At 35.8% G+C, this 23,867-nt stretch overlaps 1 protein-coding gene across 1 annotated transcript in view; it reads left to right on the top strand.

Moving 5' to 3' along the window:
- Nucleotides 1-23,867, top strand: part of PARP8 (poly(ADP-ribose) polymerase family member 8) — a 254,272-nt gene that overhangs the window by 219,876 nt on the left and 10,529 nt on the right. Inside the window, exons 21-27 of the mRNA XM_043976309.1 lie at nucleotides 2,130-2,178; nucleotides 3,469-3,581; nucleotides 3,786-3,858; nucleotides 6,563-6,632; nucleotides 8,931-9,004; nucleotides 10,886-10,955; nucleotides 14,773-14,857. Of these exons, the coding sequence (XP_043832244.1) occupies nucleotides 2,130-2,178; nucleotides 3,469-3,581; nucleotides 3,786-3,858; nucleotides 6,563-6,632; nucleotides 8,931-9,004; nucleotides 10,886-10,955; nucleotides 14,773-14,857 (534 nt within the window). The remainder of the gene's footprint in view (nucleotides 1-2,129; nucleotides 2,179-3,468; nucleotides 3,582-3,785; nucleotides 3,859-6,562; nucleotides 6,633-8,930; nucleotides 9,005-10,885; nucleotides 10,956-14,772; nucleotides 14,858-23,867) is intronic.

The following is a 23,867-nucleotide window of genomic DNA, read 5'->3' as shown; positions in this document are numbered from 1 at the left end:
AATGTTTTTGTGTACTTCATGATCTCTCTCTCTCTCTCTCTCTCTCTCTCTCTCTCTCTCTCTCTCGCTCCCTCACTCTCCCTCTCTCTGTCTCACACACACACACACACACACATGCACGCACACACACATGCACGCACACACTCTTGGAAGGTCTGCAAAATGAATCCTTGGACATTGTGGTAATTTCTAGGTGTTAAGAGACTGAGCTTAATGTCTTAATGTCTCCTGAGCCCAGAACACAAGTCCCACTTTTTTTTTTTCTTGCAGGCCCTAATATTTTTTTGTATTTATCATCACTTTCCTCATTTTCCCAAAAATGGAGCACAGGATTAGCTGAGACAAGCTAATCATTCAACAACATAGAATGGTTAGGAAATTGTATCCCAGTACTTATTGTTCACTTGTGTTTGAAAATTGTTTCCCCTCTGAGTTACTCTCTAGTAGAGACCTTGAGATATTATTCTAAAACATAGTCACAAAAGCAATAGCCACAAGATACAGAGTGGAATTTTCTATATTTAAAAAAGAAATTTTAAGTTCTTCTCTATGTTAAACTCTATGTGATGGCCTATATAGAACAATTCTAGTTCTGCCTTTTCACTGGGGGGATAAATCTTATTATACAGAGATTCTGCTCAGTTGAAATAAGTTTAATCAAGGTTTGTTAAATATGGAATGAATTGAAAAGGAGAATGATCTTGACAAAAGATAGGTTTGAGAAATCTACCATTTAAAATTAGACCTCAGTTCAAATCCCACCCCTAACATTTACTGCCTGTGTGAACAGGGTCAAATCCCTTAAGCTGTCTGAACTTCAATTTCCTCATCCACAAATTAGTGATAATTGTTTTAATACCTGCCTCCTAGAGTTTGTATGCAAATGAAATTATCTACCTTATAGTGATATACATGTGTGAACAATTATTTTTGTATAACTTACGTCTATCAATAAGCTAAAACTTTGTATGAATATATACACTATACATGTTTGTGTATATGTATATATGTGTGGATAAATATGTGTGTATGTATATCTCAATGTGTACATTTTTCATCATTGAAACATTCTTTAGTATATGCTTATATAATATACAAATATCAGTGTTGTTATCAGCATGAAGAATTCTTGTTCTTGGGATTCTGTCTACCTAATCAGATAACAATCTATCTGTAAGTAGATAAGTCTTAGGGAGTTTGTGGAGGCTGAGGAATGTTGAATAATTTGCATTGGTCCAAACAGCTAATAAAAATTAGAGGTGGAATCTAAATCCATGTCTTCCTCAATCTAAGTTTTTATTTAAACACACACACACACACACACACACACACACGCGCACACACACACACACACACACACACAAACACATAAACATATCATCTACTATACCATGCCGATTCCATGTCATAACAAAGTATGTTGAAAAGCAAAAGTACATCCTTCTCTCTCCTTGTCTCACAGATATTTGATATCCATTTATCTTCTTCCACTTGACTATGACATTTAGTGCCTTATTCACCTTTCAAGCAGAAGAGATACTGACCATTTTCTTTTCCTGAGTTTTTTACTCCTTAATGATAATAGTTATCTATATTTTGCACATTTTCAAAAATACTTTCACCTGTTTTTCAAAAGTACTTTCATTTTATAATTGAGTCCATTGTTGATTGTAATCATTTTGTTTACAAAGTATTTGTGTAAGTAGTTAGCCTTTTCTGTAACTGACAGTATATATGATCCTTTGATTCTAGCATGAGACACTTAATTTAAAACTGTCTTCCTTGAGAAAGTGGGAAATGTAGAAATAATTGTTAACTATCTTATCATTTTATGTTGATGATAATTGTGCAAAAAATACCCTCGAAGTGTTCATTTCACTAAGATGATTACTAAAATATTTTTTGAGCTCTGATTTTTACATTTCTTTTGCCAGTCTTCAATGCTAACTTAAAAGTTGAAGTCTCATAGATTCATTTCAGGAAACAAAGGAAATTATTATATAATTAAATAAAATGATTGCAAAATCTTTGGCACAGCAAACATAGACCTTAATCACTTGATTCCTAAGAATAAAAGCATTTCTTGCATATTTTGCATATTTTGTGCTGATGAATCATTTTAATTTCAGGGTTATTTCAAGTAATAGGTCGCATATTGTGAAACTGCCAGTTAACCGGGTAAGTCCATTCTTTTTCCACCCATTCTTATGCCAGTTTATATATATATATATATATATATATATATATATATATATATATATATATGTTAGAGGGATACTTGTAATATCATAGGACTTATTCTGTGACTCTCAGACAACTTCATAAGGTTCCTAAGATTCAGATAACTGAAGGACTGTCATATTTCTCAGCTTTCTAAGTTGTTTTTTGTTTATTGTACCAAAATTCCAAAATGTTAAATGCAAAGATAGGGCATTTATCTTGATAACATAAACAGATATAGTCAATCAATATCACATTATTTGAGGATTCCAACATTATTGAAAAGAATGTCACTGAGAGTAGAAATAGAGAAGAAACATTTGTTTTCTATTTTTTTTTTTTTGTTTCACATTCACCCAAATATCTTTCTTCTGCCTGGATTAACAGCATGTTAGAACCAAAGATTTGAATGTCTAAGGGAAATTCCCAAGTGTGCTCTTTCTCACTATGTAAAGTGGGGGAAATTTTCTTTTGTTTTCACCATGTGAACCGGGAGGTGAGAGGGAAATAGCCTCTGACTACTCTCTTCTCTCTCCCTTTGTCTCTCTTATCCTTGTCTGTCTGTCTGTCTCTCTCTCTTTCTCTCTCTCTCTGTCCACTTATCTGCTTACCTACCTACATGATTGTCTTGTTATTTGGTTAGCAACCCTTTTCATAGAATATTTGATGGTTTCTTTAAATAGGTGCAGTTCTAGCAAAGAGAAAATTGGAACCAAGAAGGCCTATTATAACCAGAGGGCAAATTTTAATGAATATGGTCAATTTGTGAATTATGCATTTCATGGATCATCCATTGTGGCCATTTAAAAATTTTGAACAGGATTTCCAGCATGTTCTCAACCCATTTATCTACTGGAATGGTTGGTGGGTTCTCCTCAGGGAATTCAACCTTGTAAACTAAAGAAAAAAACTTAATTAGGAATGCCCAGTGTTCGGGCAAAACTTAATAATGTATTTCAAAGTTACATATAAATTATTTGGAATTATTGGCACATTTGCTTCTTTCCTAGTGCTCTTACAGATTCATAAAACTATATTTTATCATTCCTATCAAGAATCCAATGTAATTTGCCTGGCATAGCATTTTCAGGTATCTGAATCAGCCTGTTAATCAGTTTTGCTTCAAATGACTTGAGGTAGATCCTGGGTAATGGGGTTCTATTGGAACCAGTGAAATCTGAGAGAGCCTTCAACCTTAGAAATATGTTCAGCTTGACACTTTTCCATTTGTCATATTTTATTTAACAGCAATTGAAGTTCATGCACACTCCCCATCAATTCCTCCTTCTCAGCAGTCCACCAGCCAAAGAATCCAATTTTAGAGCTGCTAAAAAACTCTTTGGAAGTACCTTTGCATTTCAGTGAGTATGGCTTAATACTGCATGTAATGTTGGTCTCCTATTCAAGAGTGTTTAATGAGTACAGAAAGAGGAAATATTTGTTTCCCCAGAGCTGGTTGGCAATTCCAAGTTGCTAGAAAGTAAATGATTGAGTTGTAAACTCCAAATCTTGGGGGAGTGTGACTTCTAACACCATGTCTTTCACTTTTTCCCCTCCATTTTTAGTGGCTCTCACATTGAAAACTGGCACTCCATCCTGAGGAATGGCTTAGTCGTTGCTTCAAATACACGGCTGCAGGTAGATTTTTTTTTAATTTATGATAGGCGATATTAAAAAGGTGTAGGCATTTTTCCCCCTGCATCATCTATTGCAGTTTTATATGGTCCTGCAGTGTGAATACCTACTAAACATCTAAGTTAGGGGGTGACTTTTGCTATGTAACCTTGTAGGTATCAGTAGCATTTTTTAGAAAAGAACAGAAAGGGGCAGCTAGGTGGCGCAGTGGATAAAGCACGGGCCCTGGATTCAAGAGTACCTGAGTTCAAATCCGGCATCAGACACTTGACACTTACTACCTATATGACACTGGGCAAATCACTTAACCCCCATTGCCCTGCAAAAAACCAAAAAAACAAACAAAAAAAGAACAGAAAGCAAGTATATAGCTTTCCCTTGTTTCACTGGTCGCATCTATCTCACCACTGTTTGCTGGAATGCCTCTTCTGTTAATTGAACGAGAGAAGAGGGCCCTAGATGGAAAAGTTTTTAAAAAATCCAATAGAAGCAGGGAAACTATATACTGAACCCAATACAATAGACAGTGCAATCACATATGATTTCTTCGTAGTCAGAGAGTATTTTTGTTTGATTTTTATATGTCATTGAAAAGAGGAAAGAACACTAGAGAGCCTATTAATTACTTTTTCCCCCTGAGCTTTTGAATTACTCTCAGGGATGTTGGCAGAGTGTTGGGAGCAGGTGTCCTCACCTGATCCTGATCTCCACTTCCATACTTCACTTACAGTGACATTTAACTGCTACATAGTGTATGAGATAATTATGGATTTGAATCAGATTAAATTCTGAGGATGGGGTCTGGAAGGTCCCGCCCCAGTATAGTTAGTTTAAAAGTTTATTGCTTGTCAAATTCTCACTGTCTCCTTTAAGTTTTATTGCCAATTAACAGTATTTTTACTTCTGCTCAGTCTCCCCACTTGTCAGCTACATCTTAGTTTTATCTGGAATCCATCATGTGTCAGAACCCCAGTCCCTGTTGAGTGGGTTGGGGAGTTTGCCCACCAATTCAATACTCGGCACTCAAGAAGAAAGGACGGGGCTCAAGCACAGGATGCAGCAATTAAGTTGAGACCAGATGTTAAGTGACATGTCTCTTTTTCTCAGAGCAGAATCCCTTTGACCCTAGGGTCCCAACAATGGATTATTCTTTTATTCTTTATTCTATTTCTTTGATTTCCCAGCATAGCTGAAGATAAATTTTAACCCTGACATCCTTCTACAATTAACACGACTACAAAACAATGCTGAAACACCTAAGTGACTCTTCCTTTTATTCAAGTTGAATATCTTTAGAGATAGAGGCCGGGAGAGGGGATTCAGTGGGAACTGTGAGATCTGAAACATCTGACTGTCACTCCCCCGTTCCCTCTTCCTTTGGTTTGACCTTGTTCCCCCTCCTCTTTTCCCCCTTGTTCCTGGAACACGTATGCATGTCTCCATACATTGATCACGAGCTAAACACGCACCCTGGATGAGACAGGATTGGATGTTAGATTGTGAGCTCGCCCTAGTGTGCGTGGGGACTTCCCCTCTGACCAACATTCCTATAAAAGGTCAAGGCATGTATTAGCTATTGCGACTCAGGCATTGAGTTTGCCCATTCCTGCAGGAATGTAATAAATCTGTCTCTGCTTGACTTGGTGGTCTCCTCGAGTTATTTGGGTAAACTGAGGCAGTTTGCCCCAAACAATAGCTGACTGACTTTCATCTAAAAGTAGTTGAGGTCAATTCAGAAAAAAAAGATGGCCAGAAATCTTTCTGACTTGTCTATGACCATATTGTATAAGAAGGTGGTATGTGTGTGTGGGGGGAGGTGCAGGGGTGTGAGGGTGTGGGGGTGTAGGGGAGAGAACTGTTGAAAGAAATCAACCAGTCACCAAGCATTAAGTAGACACATAATGTAGGTCAATCACTATGCTAGGTTCCCGGGTTACAAATTCAAAGTTACATAGAAACTTCAGGGTTTAAAAAAATTCTGTGCAATACTTATTGTTTATTTACATCTTACCTACATGGTAAAATAAGGCAGTAGCCAAAAAATAGAGAAAGAGGGAAGGAATAGGGAGTCAACTTCTTATATTCAAGTGGCTAGGTTATATATAGTTCATTGATTCTGATCCATCATTGACTGTATACATTGATATTTTATATCTAAAAGGTTAGAGTCTATTTGGTCAGTTTCAGAGAATGAAGTGTTTTTTTCTAAGCTTACTTGCAAAATTGACTAAGGTGAGACTGATTGGGGATACAAGAAAATCTATTCACATTCAGTGTGCGTTGCTTATTGAAATTCATTACAATAGATGTGGTAATCCAATGTGTAAGTTTCCATCAAAGTATACATGTGAATATTTCGTGCTTTTGGATGATTGTGCATTTTGTTTGTTCACAAAGTATGAGAGTTACTAAATTAAAGGCCAGCTAGTGTGTTCTGTAATAAACAATTACTCCTACTTCCATTGTATGGAGAGGACTGTGCCAAGGACTGTGAATTGGCTACTTACTGATGCAGACAAATTGTCTAAATCAAAATTCTTGATGCAAGGATGATATTAATCTTCTTTTCAAATCAAATTATACTTCATCCAAGATGTTCAGTAAAAGCTCTGTTATTTTATAAGCAGTGTTCTGATGAGAGACTGTTTCTGCTCTTCATTTGAAACATATAAAAGTAGTGACAAGCTTCTCTCTCCCTTCCTTTTAGCTCCATGGTGCAATGTATGGGAGTGGAATATATCTTAGCCCATTGTCAAGCATATCATTTGGTTACTCAGGTAACACTACAAATCACTCTGAAATTTAATTTCACTCTCTGTCTTTGGTTTCTCTTGTTCCTGTTTTGATTTTCATTGCTATCCCTTTTTCTCAGCATTGAAACATGATTATTGTATCGTGTTAAATGTTACTATAAATGTCAGAAAACAAAGGAAAATCATAATAATGTGGTGGTAAAGTGGTAATGAGAGCTAGCATCACATAGCTGTCTTTTTAACTCAGGAAAAGTTGGGTTCAGGTCCCAAATCAAACACATAATGACCATGTCATCTTGTGCAAGTCACTTAACCTCCTAGTAACATAAGACAAATTGTAGAGAAGTTCCTCATATTTACTGCCCAAGTATGTTTCTTTACTGAGACTTCTGTACATCAATAAAATCAAAAAAATTTACAAAACAAAATAAACTTGGTAATTCATGAATTGGAAGTCCAGTTGATTCCCTTTTGAACTAAGGTCAGTTTAACTTAGGCACAGGCATGTGCCATTCTGAAGTGATGAGTGATATGAACTACCAGTGACCTAGACCTCATGTAGCATTTGGGGAGATATAGAGGAGTAAGCCAAAATTTTTATCCTACTATTCATGCAAAACCAAATGCAAAAAGACTGAGATAGATAGAAGGGTGTGATGTATAAAAAGTTTACAAGGCATAGTTTCTGGGTAATAAATCATTTCATTAATTATGGCTAGCAAATAATTAATAAAAGGATGGTCATTTGTCTGACTCTCATGATGTGATTGATACTTATATGTCCTTGGGAGGGTAGGTGTTTCATATAGACAGCAATCAAATCTGATTGGTTAACAATGAGAACAATGAATATTATAATGAAAGGTGCACTTATTCTAATGAGGGGCTTGGGTAAGTGACTTTGATTCTGTTACTCTTACTTTTAGACCATTTCCAGCCCCAGACAATCTAGACAAAGGATCTACTCTGGAGCAAAGCATAATGGGCTTCCTCAGTTAGGTGGGGTCTGAACAAGATTGAGGAGAATGTTAAACCAATCTCATTATCAGCTCTTTTCATAGGGGCTTAATTTGACCTAATAGAGCATGAGGAAATAGGAAGGGAAAAAATCCTGGGTCTCTCCAATAGTAATTGGTTATTAATGTAAGAGAGAAATAATGATTTCTCTCAAGGGTAAAGGAACCATTAACTAGATGATGAGAAATAAAACTTTTTTTTCTTTTACTGAAATCTATTTTCCTTCTCTTTACAGTATTAAGGGAAAATAAGAATAATATCATCATTATTCTTATATCTTGCTATATATGTTCTTTCATTTGATCTTAAAAACAATTTTGGGAGGGATTGGTGCTATTGTATCCCCTTTTTTATAGCTCTGGAAATTGAGGCGGACAGAGGTTGTCACATATTCTAATGTGTCTGGGACAGGATTTGAACTTAAGTCTTCCTGACACCAAGTCCTATATTCTCACTTACTGTACTAACTATAAATACTCTAAATTAAGGGTAATCAACATGATGCCTAGGAAGGTCTTATCTCATATGTGGGGTAAAGAAAAATTGATATCTAACTAGATCAGGTTCCTTTTAAGGTTACCTAAGTTTTAAGAGGTTTTTTTTGTTATTCCAATTTTATTTTATGATACCTTTTTGAAAATATTCTACTTATTTATTCATGGATTATGTATGTGATTTTATTTGTATAATGATCTCCAAAGAAATGACCTGGACCACTTCTGATCGGTGCTGGCTTTGCAACTTAAGAGTTTTCTAGAGTTATTTGTCCCCTAAGAAATTATATAACTTGCTCAGGGTCACTCTCTCTCCCTCTGTGTCTCTCTCCGTGTGTGTTTGTGTGTGTGTGTGTGTGTGTGTGTGTGTGTGTGTGTGTGTTTGTCTCTTCTCTCTGTCTCTGTTTCCCTCTGTCTCACCCTTCCTTTCTCTCTCTCATCAGAAATGTGATTTGAACTCAGATCTTCTTGACTCTTGGGGTCTGATCTCTGCTAATTTAATATGTTTTTTTAATGATAGGAACATATGTGTTTGCATGTGTATCCTATCATTTAGCTCTGCATGAGCCTAAAGCTACCACACTCCTAGTACTAAATAAAATAGCCAAAGGTCTCCTTTTTGGCCTGAACTACCACTATTACTCCCAAATCACTTGAAGCATCTAGCTCTGAGCTAATGTTAACATCATATCTCTCCATGGCACTAGACAGAAAGAGTCACTCATATGTTGAGTTTGCTTCATCCAGGTAGTCCCTAAAGTGATGGCCTGGTATTCTTTCTTTCTGTTTTGTTTTGTTTGGGTGTTTTTAGGGATGAACAAGAAACAGAAGGTGTCAGCCAAGGATGAGCCGGCCTCCAGCAGTAAAGGCAGTAATACATTACAGGTAATGTAATTAATCATGTAACTCTTTTTGGCTGGTGACCCATGGATTTGTTAGCTAAGAGGAAGCTAATGTTCATCCTTTTAAGCCAACAAAATGATTATTTTGAGCGGTCAGCAGAATTAAAGAACAAAGATCATACAAGAGCAGGGAAACTTAAATGCTTTCTCCAGCAAATATTCACAACTGAAAAATAAGTCCTTTTGATGAATAGTGCCATTTCACAGGGGGAAGAATTAAAGAATTAAACATTTTTATAAGCAAAAGTCTTGGTGCCATTAAGACTCTTGATCTTATTGCCTCTTGCACTCCATGTACCTTTGTAATTTTTACTTGTAAAAATGAAATTATTAATATTAGTTCTTTTTAATTCTTCTTGATTTTAGTGTTTGTAAAGAATTGCATGATTTACAAATGATATTGGCAAATATGTATACACACCTGATAGTTTACATTGGACTGTATGTGTTTACATACATGAATATGTGTATTTCATTATGTGGTTATATATGTATGCGTGTATATCTATATCCATTATATCTGTAGCTATATCTATAGATACATATCACTATGTACAGACATGCATGCATATATGTGTATAGACACATGCATATAGAGATATATCCATAGGTGATAGGCAAATAATCTCATTGGATCATTGCCCAATGTGGTAGGTAGTAAAAGACTTTCCATTTTACAGAAAAGGAAATTAAGCTTCAAAGAGGCTGAAAAGTTTGCTTGTGTTCCAAAAGAGCTGGTGGTATATCTCAGACTTGAACCCAGTTTTTCTATCCTCAAGCCCCATCAGTTTTCCTTATATTATCCACTCCTCAGATTTTCCTGTAACACTGTTTGCATCACACATTTCGAGGAAAGAAAATGAGAATTCAGAAAGTGCCCATTTTTATTCCTGGCAAGTATTTTCAATGAGTAATTATATTTTTCTTAGGGAAGAATGGCTTCCTCTTTTGTACAAATGCCAAACTCTTCCTTGGACTGTTGTTACTTAATGCATGTTATATTTTAAAAAGCCAGAAGATATGTGTTGATATGACTAGATTTGACAAAATTATTAACCCACAAAATGAAGAATCACCAGGGTCCTCCCTCTAAATTGGAGGAAGTACAGTGGACAGAGCACTGGTTCCTGTAGTCAGGAAGACCTGAGTTCAGATGTAGCCCCATATTTTCTCTTCCCCTCTTTCTCTCTCTCCTAAATCATGGTTTTAGAATATATGCCTTAGTATTTGATTCAAATATGTACTTACACATTTTAAAGGATGGAATTTAGGGTAGGTCCAGCCCCTTCTCAGATCAACATCTTTTCTTCCTATTTTTTTGAGGAGGAAATTATTTTCTTATACCTGGGGATAGCTAGATAGTTTAGCAGATAGAATGCTTCACCTGGAATCAGGAAGACCTAAATCCAAATAGTACCTTAGACCTTTCCTACCTATGTGACTCTGGGCATGTTTTTCAACCTTTCTGGGCCTCAGTTTCTTCATCTGTAAAATAGCAATAATAACATCCCTCTCCCAGAGTTGTTGTGAGGATCAAATAAGAATATATTTGTAAGCCTCTTCATCAACTTCATAAAGCAATACAAGTGATAAATTATTATTTTCAGCGACACTTTCATTCCTTTATATTGTTGTATAACTTGTTATAAAAAGAACCTGATTTTCAGTGAAATAAGACTAAATAATTCACATTCATAATATTAGAATTGTATTGTAAGATGACTAAGTGGCAATATGGGCATATTTGTAGCAAATTTTTGTTAATGGCTGATGTAAGGACACTGATATACTTTGCTGCTTATAGCTTATGATTTCCTAAATTTTATTGTAATGTCACACCTTTATTATTATTATTATTCTGTAGTCACAGAAAAAAGGACAACAATCCCAGTTCTTGCAAAGCCGTAACTTGAAATGCATAGCCTTATGTGAAGGTAAGTTGAAACCATTCATAAACCTTAATTAAATCTTTCTTCACCCATGGACTTTCTAAACGATTATCTCTAGAAACAACCTTACATCACTACTTAACTGATTATCTTTAGAAATTAACTTACATGTTCATATTGAATATTTATTAGAATTGGAAAAAAGGTTCCTTCTTTTATTACTTCACATATTAATCCAAATATTCCCTTTTTTCCAGCTACCTCACTGTTTGAATCTGTTCTAACATCCTTCAACTCCTGGATTTTTCCTCATTCTTCAGAGTTAATCAGTTATATTTTTGCTTAATTGTCTTCTCTCTGGGGAAATCTGGAACCTATCGCCATTCAACAGAGACTATTCTCTACCTCAAATCTCTTGTCCCAACCCCTATTTTTTCTTTGCTCTTGTTTTGTTAAATTCCAGCCTGCTCCACTCATTATCACCTTTTCTGCTCTGCTAGAGCAAAGCTTACACTATGTTAACTAGGTCCACTAGATGTTTATTGTGTCTAAGTTGAACTATATCCTTGCCATATCCTATCTGCAGTGTAGCAATCCTCTTATCCACTTTTTTTTTTTTAGGTCAGGCAATTGGGGTTAAGTGACTTGCCCAGGGTCACACAGCTAGTAAGTGTTAAGTATCTGAGGCCAGATTTGAACTCAGGTACTCCTGACTCCAGGGCCGGTGCTTATCCACTGTGCCACCTAGCTGCCCTCCACTTATTTTTTATTCTACCTCTCTTATTCCAGTGCTTATTGCAAAGCTTCTCCTTCATCTTCAAACCCCACCCCCTCTCCTACCCATTTCTCAGTAGTTGACCTTGTATTTTCATTGTCTTGATAAAATTGAGAGCTATCTAGAAAGAACTCTGCTTCTCACCTCAAAACATCTTTGTTTAAATTCTTCCATTTCTCTTACCCCCCTGTCTTGGCAAGTTACCCTTCTCCTTGCCAAGGGTAAAATCCTCCACAAGAGCCTTTAAACTCATCTCTTTCCATTCAGTATTTATTAGAAACCTACTATATGGAAGACTCTGTGCTAAGCACTGGATATACAACAGAACTAAATAACCCTGTCCTCAAGAAGTCTCTGTTCTACTGGGAGATAACACACACAGATAAACAAACTCAAGATAAAGTGGGAGAGGGAAAACCTCCAGGGATGCTTGGCACCAGCATTGAGAGATACTCTGAAGATGGAAAAAAGGAGGACATGACTGGTGAAGACATGAAGTGGTTTTGAAGTATGGGGGAGGTTTGATGAGAAATCTCTCTATAGATAAGCCTTAATTTTCTCAGTAGAGTGGGAAGCCATGTCATGTGCTGCAAGATGGGTAGGAGTAGGGGTGGGGCTTAAAGAGATTTAAAACAGCTGCTCTGGGGAGGGGGAAAATGAGAGAGAAAGTGAAAGAGTATATCATGGCCTCATTTCTATGCTCCCCTTCTCCTCCAAAGAATATGTTATACTTAACTGTGGGCGCTTCCCCAATCCTCATCTATTCCTTTACTCCATGCAATCTGGTTTCTGTATTGAAACTGTTTTCTCTGAGGTCACCAATTATTAAGGCCAATGGACTTTTCTCTGTCTTCATTCTGTTTGGACTTTCTGTAGTAGTTGGTGCTAGGGACTCCCTTCTCCCAGAACAAATGCACACCCACCTCTACCTTGTACTTTATTTTTCACTGGTGTTTCATGGAGCCACTCTGTCTTGCTTCTCTGCCTTCTTGGTTCCTTCAGTGGTTCATCTTCTTCTTGTTATCTTAAGTGTGAGTGGCCTCACCATTCTCTGTTTGCCCCTTTTTATATACTCCCTCCCCTCCAGTCTCATGGTATCAGTTCTTAATTCTGCAATTCTACATCTCAAGCCAAAATCTCTTTCCTGAACTCCAATTTCCTGATGGATGCTATACAAACACCTCAAACTCATTTTTCCAAAAGTGAATTCACTGTCTTCCCCTGCCTTCCCATCCCCTATGACCACACCTTCTCACAGCTTTGCTATTTTCGTTGATGGCACTAGCATCCAGATAGTGCCTGGTTCAGATCCTCAGAAACATCCCTGATTGTTCCCTCTCTCTTATCACATGCCTTTCTATCAGTTGTTCAATCTCCCAGATTCTTCATCCATGATGTCTGTATTTCTCAAAGTTCTCTCATCTTGTCTACTTATACAACCACCATCTCCGTCTCAGTACATCAGTACCTCTTGCCAGACAATTATAATAACTTGTCTAATTCTCTTCCCATAGCTACTGAATTAACCTTTCCACTTCACAGATCCATCACTTTGCCGCTCAATAACCTTTAGGGCCCATAGGATAAAATATAAACAGCTCAGTTTCACATTTAAGACATTCTGCAGTCTGGCTCTTAACTATTTGCCCAGACTAATCTCATATTGTTTCCCTTCATCCATTCTATGTTTCAACCAAACTGAACAATTAGCTGTTCGCTAATGTTGTTGCAGACTGTTTAATTCCTTGCACTTGTACAAGCCATACTTCACAGTTGGACAGTGCTTCGTCCATTCATCTACTTTTTTTTTTTTAAAGTGAGGCAATCGGGGTTAAGTGACTTGCCCAGGGTCACACAGCTAGTAAGTGTTAAGTGTGTGAGGCCGGATTTGAACTCAGGTACTCCTGACTCCAGGACCGATGATCTATCCACTATGCCATCTAGCTGCCCCCATTCATCTACTTTTAAAAATCAATTACTTTTTATAATCCTCTTTCTTCAAGACTCAACTTAAGAATTACCTTTTCCATAGAGCCTTTCCTGATTTACTCACTCCACAAATTTTTATAGTTCTTTGTATCTGTCTTTGCCCTTGTTATGTTCAATCTTGTCTCATAATTATTTTATTTATTTCTGATGATCCTTGTTCTAAGACTGATCTCCTTGGGGACAGAGAATAATCCTGAATTTCTTAATTTCTTTTTTTAATAGTGTAGTAAGGCATCATATATAATACTTCTCCCTTTCCCCTCCTCTCTTCCCTTTTCTTCCTTCCCAAATGCTGACTGTATAGGTTTAATCTTAGGATTTAATTCAACTATGTATATATGCATGTGTGTATACATATGTGTATATGTGTTTATACATATAGGAAGAGGGAGAGAAAAAGAAACTTTGTGAACCAAACAGTGATTGTGCCTCCATATTCTATATGTATATATAGTCTCAACTTTAAAACTACACACATTTTGAGTAAAGAAAATAAGAATTTAGAAAATGCCCATTTTTATTCTTGGCAAGCATTTTCAAAGAGTAATTATACTTTTTTGAAAGAGGAATAATTGTTTCTTTGTAGTGATGCCAACCTAGTCCCTCAGCTGTTATTCAATGTGTTATGTTAAAAGATGCCAGAAAATGTTAATATGTTAATATTACTACATATGATAACAATATTAATCCATATATTAAGAAACTATCAGAGTTCTTTTAAACTATCTCCCTATATGTATTAAAAAAATAGAACTTTAGACCTGGAGATAACCCTAGTCATTATTTAGCCGAATTCCCATTTTCAGAGCAATTATGAGTGTGGGTTAAAATATTATTTTTTTTAAATGGGCAAAAAGTGGTCTTCCATCCAGTAGTTCATTCTGTAAATTTCCTAACCACATATCTTGCTGCTGGTGTTAGCATATTTGATTTTTGCTTTTATAAGAAATTCTTGGTTCTAAAGTACAGGAGAGCTTTTTCCATTATGTATTCCTTTATTAGGATATTCCTGGGGTATAGAAGTAAATTCAGATTGATTCCTTTGGAGAAAAATAATGCCTTGATTTCATCTGTCTAATGTGTTATATTTCGTGGCAGTTATAACATCACCAGATCTGCACAAACATGGAGAGATATGGGTCGTTCCAAACACTGATCATGTCTGTACAAGATTCTTCTTTGTGTAAGTTTCAATACTTTTTCCTCAGTTTTGTTAAAAGAAAGTGTATATATATATATTAATGTGTGTGTGTGTGTGTGTGTGTGTGTGTGTGTGTGTGTGTGTGAGAGAGAGACAGAGACAGAGACACACAGAGACAGAGGTTTTAAGACATTTTTGCTTAGCCTTAGTAAAGTAAAATAGGTAAGATGTTTTGGTTTACCATCAGCATATTGTTTTCATTATTTGAAGAGGGAAAGGACTAAACAGCAATCTGATAATATTAATAATTTAGGGGACTAAAAAACCCCTAAAATATAAATCTTAACACATTTTAAAATTAAAGCAATAAATGGAAAATAAAAATGAGAAATCCTTTCAAATAGTAATTTTTCATGAACAAATAGTGAGTTTTTACTTTATTTTTTTCCCTATATTTATTTTTGGTTCACAAATTTGCCTTTTGAGTTCACCTAATTGTCACCAATTTGAGGGACAGCAATATATTATGGAAAAAATCACTGACTCCAAAGTCAGAAACCCTGTTTTCAAATCCTACCTCTGACTCTATCTACCTGTTACCCTGGGTCAGTCATTTACCCTCCTTGGATTATCTGTAAAATGAAGAGGTTGGATTAGATGGTCACTAAGGTCACCAAGCATTTAGTAAGCATCAGTAGGTGCCAGGTACTATGCTAAGTCCTTTCTGGTTCTCAGTCAATTACCTTATGTTCCTTTGAACTCCTTTTCATTTAATATAGCCTATTTCTTCTTTAGCATTTCGTATGGATTATTACCACAACCCTCACCATTAAAAATATAACAGAAAGGGGCATAATTTTTTTTCTTATAGGTTATCCAAAAGTAGTGAATTTCTTAACATTCATATGCATATATGTATACATATATATAAACACATATAGTAATTATGAATATTAATACTTCTCATTCGCAGTTGGTAACTTGGTGAATAAGGAATCTACAGTCACTAAGATAATATTATTGAACAAACCCCCGTGTGTCTAGAAAACAAGTTCCAAAGTTCTCTCCTGATTGACTACAAAAATTATATTTGACATTTTTCTGGAATTCATGCCAATTCATTTCAGAAACCAACCTTAACTCTTGAAATGCTGAAAATGAGACCTTGGTAGCAACCTAATTCTCAAGCTTCCAATTCTTATTAGTTTCTTTTTTGACATAACTAAAACCATTTCCCATAGGTAGAAAATGTGGTGTATGGCAGAAGTTAAGTCATATCTAACATCGGGTCCAGCATGTAGCACAGCATCAGATATTTAGTATGCCCTAAGTAAATATTAGTTGAATGACTAAACAGTGACTTGTAGGTTTCATAGCAAGGGCCTTGGTACCTTCTGCTATTTTGGGTCACCAAATAATTCACAAGATACATTATTTTAAGATTGTAATTTTCATTTCTTTATTAACACAAATGAGATTATATCCTTTTACTTGGCACCTCAAGAGAGAATAGGCTAATTACATGAAATTGATAAGATTCCAATTATATAAAAAGGAGAATTCGTTAACCAATCATTGTACTTTCTAATTACAATCATAAGTTTCTTTCTTTGAAAAATATGGGGTTGCATTGTTCTACTAGTAGTAGGGCTCCCTACTGAATGGTGATTTATTAGGAAGAGACTACATGGAAGAGAATGAAATGCTTTATCACAGATATATAATTATCAAACAAAAACTTAATTTCTCCTTTTACTTTATATCCTGCTCTATTGAGCAGCTATGATCCCTGGTGACTTGAAATAGATTAATGTGGCTTTGTTCCTTACCTTTGTCATTAAATGAAAATAATAAATGTTAAAATAGTTTTCATGTTAATCTGATTCCCAGAGTGTAACAAAGAATAAAACCATTACTTACTGTTTTATTCATACTCCTTCAAGAGGGAAAAGTCATGCCCAGAATGACATCCTGAGCAATGAATCATCAGCTAAGCTTTAGGTAAAAGGCTTATGGAGTATTGTATCAGAACAGAATAAAATAAACTTGGTGGAATGTCATTCCACAAAGGAGGTATTACATGAGCAAAGCCAACAATGAAAAAACTAAAAATGTACATTGAATTTGTATCAACTCATAAAATGGACACTAGATGACCCAATATAAATGAGCTTGCAGCCCCTTAACTAAATGCAGAAAAATATAAAGTTTAGTTAAATTCAATCAAATACCAGCACACTTTGATAGAAGTGTTATTAATGCTGAAAATGCTGCCAATAGTTTAGATGAATAGGATAAAATAATATTCAGTAAGCTTTTACGAAGTATCTACTAAGTATAAAGCACTGAGATAAGCACTAGGGTAATAGAAAAAAATATATATATATGTGTGTGTGTGTGTGTATATATATATATATATATATATATATATATATATATATATATACCATATATATATACCATAGTCCTTGCCTTCCAGAAGTAAATGCAAGAATGTCAATAGAATTTGTTCCCACTTGTGCAAAGATCCATGGTAAAGTGGAAAGAAGACTGGAATTGGAGTCAGAAGACCTGAGTTCAAATTTGAGTTAGCTACTTGATGATCTGTTTGATCTTGGTTAAGTCAGTCCATGTGTAGGAACAACCTCAGTCTTATCATCTGCAAATGAGGAAATAGAATGCATGACTCCTATGATCTCTTTTATTTCTAAAATTTGCAATCCTGTCATCTAACCTGAACAAATCACCTCTCGCAGTGCTCTGGGCAACTCTCTAAGACCACAAGGCACAGAGAATTTGCCAAGCTATATTGGAAGGAGTTTCTGTATCTTTCTATCTTTGTCTCTGTCTCTTTCTGCTATATTTGTAGACTAACTACTTCTCAGGATACTTTGTAGTTATACTATGAACTGCAAGAATTAATGATAAGTATTGGGAACTATCCCAAGGAAGGAAAAAGAATGGGTGATTTCAGGCACTTGGGTAGAGAAAATTAAAACACAAGAAATTTTATTCCAAATTTCTTAGTAGATGTGACTAAATTGAAATCATATTTAATTTACATAAGTTATTTTATCATACTCAAAGGCAAAAGAATGAGTGAATGAAAAGCATTTATAATTAAGCTCTTACTCTGCAGCAAACACTTCCAAGTTTTGGGGATACAAATGGAGATAGTCGCTGCCCTAAAGAACCTTATTTTGATTTTTAATTTAACCAGCATTTCTTTTCTTTTGCATACCCCTCTCCACTTTAAAAGAAAAGAAAAACAAAATCCATGTAACAAAGACACAAAGTTAAGTAAAACAGATTTCCATGTTGGCCCTGTCCAAAAATGTGCATTGCATTCTGAATTTTGAATTATTCATCTCTCTGTCAGGATTTTGTGTAGCATAGTTCATCATCAATACTCTGAAATCTGTTTAATCATAGCAGTGGTCAGAGTTCTTAGGTCTACCAAAATTGATTGTCTTTACAATGTTGTTTTTGATGTATAAATTTTTTCCTGGTTTGAAAGGAACTTACTTTCTAGTGGGGAAGACTATACTCATAAAGGAGTACTGCATAGGGAAGGGAGTTGTGGTCTGGTAAATCACAAAAATGATGAGTTTTCTTTTCAGAGGTAATGGGAGTATTGATTTCTTAAAGCAAGAGTTGGAAACCTGTGAGGTAGGATGGAGAAAATCTAAATTAGATGGTTGAGAAACAATAAGGCAGAGAAAATGGGTGGGGTGAAGAGGGAGCTGCTTGGTTTCAGGGAGTACAAAATAACTTGGCTTTTCCAATGCTTGGCTCCTGGTGGTCTTGTTTGGGGGCCGCAGAAACAGCTCAGCAAATTCCTATGACCTGGCAAAGGTTTCTTGAAACTTAATCAGGAATTTATCAATACAAAATTCATCAAATGACATGGTAAATACATTGTTTACCATATTTTTCTTTTTTTAAAAATGATAAAGAAATGCTGTTCAGTAATTTATTTGGTCCTGTATGAGAATCAGAATTAAAGAATTTTAGATCTGGGAGGGACTTCAGCCACCATCTCGTCCAGGGGTCCTCAACCTTTTTTTGTTGTTGTTATGGACCCCTTTCACAATTATGGTGATGCCTATAGACTTCTACTCAGAATAATGTTTTTAAGTGTCCAAAATAAAATACAGAGGATCACAAAGGAAATTAATTCTATTGAAATAGTTATTAAAATTTTTTAAAGTATATAAAAACAAGTTCATGAATCCCAAGTTCAGAATCTCTGATTTCCCATCAAACTCCTTCCTCAGAAGGAAATGGAACTATAAAATACCCAACATTTGGTCATTTATCCCCTGGTTGAAGACTTTGAGTAAGGGAGAATCCATCTTTCTCAAAAGGCATCCCATTTTTTTTTCTAGTAGGTAGAGGGCATTATATTATAACTCATTGAAATCATTTCTTTATGGGGCTGACAGAATGTGACCAAGGCTATTTACTTAATCACCTTTCTTCAAATAATGCCCAGATATGTGTCTTAAGCCCTAAACACATCTCTCTCCTGAGGTTCAGTACTAAGCTTCTGTATGTGTGTTGAATATTTCCACCTGAATGATCCTGTCACTCTAAAATGCCACCTGTCTAAAACAAGGCTCCATCATCTTCATCTCCAAATTAGATACTTCTTCATATCCTCATTTTTTAATTAGAGGTGCTATCATTCTCCCTGTATCCAAATCTTAAAGTCTCCATTATGTTACTACAATAGCCATTTATTTCAGAGGATCGTAGATCTAGAAGAAGAAATAGCCCTCAGGGACTGTCTTATCTAGCCCCCTCATCCTGCAGATCAGGAAACATGCTCAGACATATTAAGTAAATTTCCTGTGGCCACACAGGTAATAAATGTCTTTTTCACTAATAAGTTATTACACACCACTGTCATATTAATCTTAACTCATTGCTTTGATTGTCATTCTCTGAATGAAAAATATCCAGTAGTTCTCCATTGCCTATCAAATATAGCCTAACCTTCTTAAAATAGCTTTCATGACCCCCTCTCATCTAGACCCAACATACCTACCCATACTTGTTCACAGATTCTCCATCCACTTTACTCCAGCCATATTTAATGATATTCTTGCTGTTACTAGGTGATTTTTTTTCTTACCTCTTGAAGTCCTCTATTACCTGCCAAAATGTGGTCAAACCCCAATAAAAATACCTCTTTATCTATGAAATCTTTCCTGATTATTGTAGCTATACATGATCTCTCGTTCTTCTTTTATGCAACTCATATGGTACTTACCATGTATGTCATGATGAGTATCCCTGCAGAAATGAGAAATTCTGAGCAAAGACTACACCACATACTTTTGTTTAATGGCACACAACGATTTTCATAGAGTAAGTGATTCAGAAATGTTAGCTGAATGAAGGAATCAAGGCTTTTTCAGTGAAATATAAGTCTCTAGGAAGACTTCAAGTATGGGCTTTATGAACTTCATCTGTTATGCAAAGACCAACCTAGCTTCAAGCTGAAGACACTGATATGAGGTGGCCTTTTTATGATCATTATCATAAAATAAATTAGAAGGCTCCTCAGTCCTGTGGTACCATCTACTTCTCCAGTACAGATGGCAGAGTAGTGAAAAAATTGGTAGCAAGCATTGGGGCACAGGAGAAATTTTTTGTTTCAGCCAAATGAAAGTTGCTTTCTTCACAGAAGGGAATAAAAGAGGAGGCAGAGTTGATCTTGTGCACCGAAATGCAACCAAATTTTCTTTTCCAAGGACATTGTGGTATCTCATCTCCAAGCGAGCTAAGTAGAGAGACCTCCATGGATTTCACTACAGTTTATGCACCAACATTTTTTACATAGGATAAAGACAAATTTTATGAAGAATTTTGGCAAAATCCTCTCAACTGACTGAACACATATCTTGAAACTATTCAATGTGACCATTCACTTATTTCAATGTGAAGGCTGGCACAAAGCAGAACAATAAAGTCTATGTTAGAACCCAAGGTGTAGAAATAAAAACAAAAAAACAAAAACTGTGACACTAGATGGCAGATGGATATAAACGATGATGTTTATACATGTAGCTAGCTTATTGACTATTTGGAGTCAATTTCAAAGACAAAATAAATCAGAAAGGTAAAAAAATGCAATGTATGTTATTATAGCAACTGAAGCCCTACCAATTTTTTTTTCCTGTGGGGCAATGAGGGTTAAATGACTTGCCCAGGGTCACATAGCCAATAAGTATCTAGTGCCTGAGGCCGGATTTGAACTCAGGTATTCCTGAATCCAGGGCTGGTGCTTTATCCACTGTGCCACCTAGCTGCCCCAGCCCTATCCATTTTTAAGCAGATTTAGAAACTCCCCAAAATGAGAAATATGAAAACAATTTTCACCAGTTTCTTAGGAAAATGTGTCTGATGCAAATCAATCAGAACAACAAGGTAGAAGAAAGAGCCCAGAAACTATCCCACGTAGTAAGTATTTCATCAGATAGAGAGTAAACAAGTAAACACTTTTTCAAGTAGAGAGATAAAGCAAGCAAAGCACTTATAAATCATTATGGAGGTCAGTGAAAGTATAATTTAAGCTTTCCAAGATAGCAGAAAGCAGTTAAGTGGAAAACAAGATTGAAGTGAATCTTGCTAAGACATATCATCAATCCCAAGAGCATTGGAAAGTAAAACTCAAAGGATAAGAAATACACATGCAGTGGAACATATCAGCCAGCATTTCTATAGTCAACTATTCTCACCAGTGACTGGTAATTGAACTGCCATCTTAATATCTGGATACCATGTAAGGCATGCCAATGGCATTTAAGAAAATGAATCTAGGAAGAATGGCTGGACCTGATTAAATACATACAGGGAAAAAAAAATCTGTTACACATGACAATTTTAAAGGTACTAAGGGATGATTTTTCCAAATATTTTAAAGCGTTATAGTGAATTCTGCTATAACACTTATTTATTTTTTTAATTGTGGAAGCAAGTTTGATTTATTGTGAAAATACATGAATAAACTGTCTATTGAGGGGAGGAGGACACAGAACACTTGGGAATGATCACCTTCAACTTGTGGGGTGGCACACTAGAATCTCAAATTGGTGAGCATTGACCCTCTCCTTTATCAATAAGCAGGGGATGCTTCCAAAAGCAATTTCAGGCCTTTGTCAAGGCAGAGTGCCCTATTTATTGTAAATCTTCTGGTGCAGCAGAAGCTGTGGGTGAAGGAAGGGAGACCTACAACCTTCCTTCTTACCCACCTTCTGACATAGCCCTGGCCTCAGAGTTAAGATTCACAAAGGCGACATCTTCGAGCCTATTGTGTGAGAACCAGGCACAGGTTGAGCAAGCAGGCCAAGATAGACTCTACCATTATTTCAATATTTATGAATTATATAAAATGATGCTTCTGTTTTTATTATCTTCTTATCTTTTCTTTTTCATGTATCACTGATGAAGTTTTTAAACACTGCTTCCCTAACTCCATTTTCCCTATAAGCTTTGTGGTTTTTATTGCATGATTTTGCACTGAGCAGTGCTTTTGGGAAATGCATTATTAGCAGGTCTCACTGATTGTACTCCAGAAGAATAGAAAATATCACAAATGGTAGATCACTATGTTTTATAAATATTAGTTTGCTAACACGTACTGAATTGGATTGTGATACAATTACCCTCAGAAAACAATCCAATAACCCAATAAACGCTAATCAATAAATACTAATGCTTATGCTTTGCTTGATGTTTGTTGAATCTTCATGAGAATGTTCTATATATGCATGCAGAGTAATCTTGATAAATAATTGAGAAAGAACAAGAAGCCATTTGCAAACAATTTTCAACAGATTACATCTTCAACTGACCATGATGTAGAAAATATAAGATCTCCCTGTTTTTTCCTTTGTTGAATACAAAATAGGAATGTGAGTGTCTTAAAGACACTATTCAAAGAGCGGTGTGCATTTATGGAGGGCTATGAAGCTTGACTGCACTGAATGTACTTTACCTTCTTTGAATATTGCATCAACCTTGAGATAGGTGCCACTGTTTTCTCCATTTAAGAAATGAGGAAACAGACTCAATTAAGTGACCTACCTAGGTTCATACAATTAATAAGGGTCTGTGATGAGCTTCAGACCCAAGTTTTTCCCCCATGCACATGTTAAAATCATACAGGATTTTTATTAAATCTGTTCCTATAAATTCATATGGGAGAAATATGATTATGGAGAAAACTGTATTCACTTAAGTGTTCACTAAACACCTAAGATGTTTAGCAGTATCATGGAAGATGACCTGTGCAGAGTTCATGTGCAAAGATTGCTCCGTTGATTGCGAGTATATCTAGATGTTCCTTATAACATATATATTCTAGTATTTCCTTCAGGCTCTGAAATTTCAGTGAAATTTATGGTCATAAATAAAAATTAATGCTCAGATAATGAACATACATGAACATGAATGAGTAGTCTTTTGTGATAATCTATCAGTGCTTTTATAGAACCAATTCGGTCAACTCTTCTTCCTTGCTCCCTCTTCCTCCCCCCCCAAAACAAAAGAAAGAAAAAAAGTAAGAAAACATAGGAAACGTTCTTTTGTTTAGCCAGAATATCCTTAGATCTTCTGTTTTCATTCACAACTTAGAAAGGGTTGGTTTCATTCACTAATATGTCAGTTCAGTCAAGTTCTGCTCAGTGATTTCAAACTTTGAATGAATAACTATTAAATGAATAATCATAGATGTTCTTAAAACCAAATGATTTCTATAAATTTCTGCATCATTCACAGTTAACATTTATCCCCTGCTCTCTTCACATAGTTGGGTAGTTAGGTGGTGTAATGGAAAAATCAATGGCCCTGGAGTCATTAGGACCCGAATTCAAATCTCACCTCAGACCCTTACTAGCTGTGTGACCCTGGGCAGGTCACTTAACCCCAATTGCCTTAAACATCCAGGGCTATCTTCAGTCATTCTGATGTATATCTTGCCACTGGACCCAGATGGCTCTGGAGGAGAGAGTGACTGGTGACCTTGCACAGCCCCCCTCACTTA

The sequence above is a fragment of the Dromiciops gliroides genome, chromosome 1, assembly GCF_019393635.1.
Source record: "Dromiciops gliroides isolate mDroGli1 chromosome 1, mDroGli1.pri, whole genome shotgun sequence".
NCBI classification, from domain to species: domain Eukaryota; kingdom Metazoa; phylum Chordata; class Mammalia; order Microbiotheria; family Microbiotheriidae; genus Dromiciops; species Dromiciops gliroides.
The sequence above is the reverse complement of the archived record's forward strand: the minus strand, read 5'-3'. Positions and strand labels throughout refer to the sequence as shown.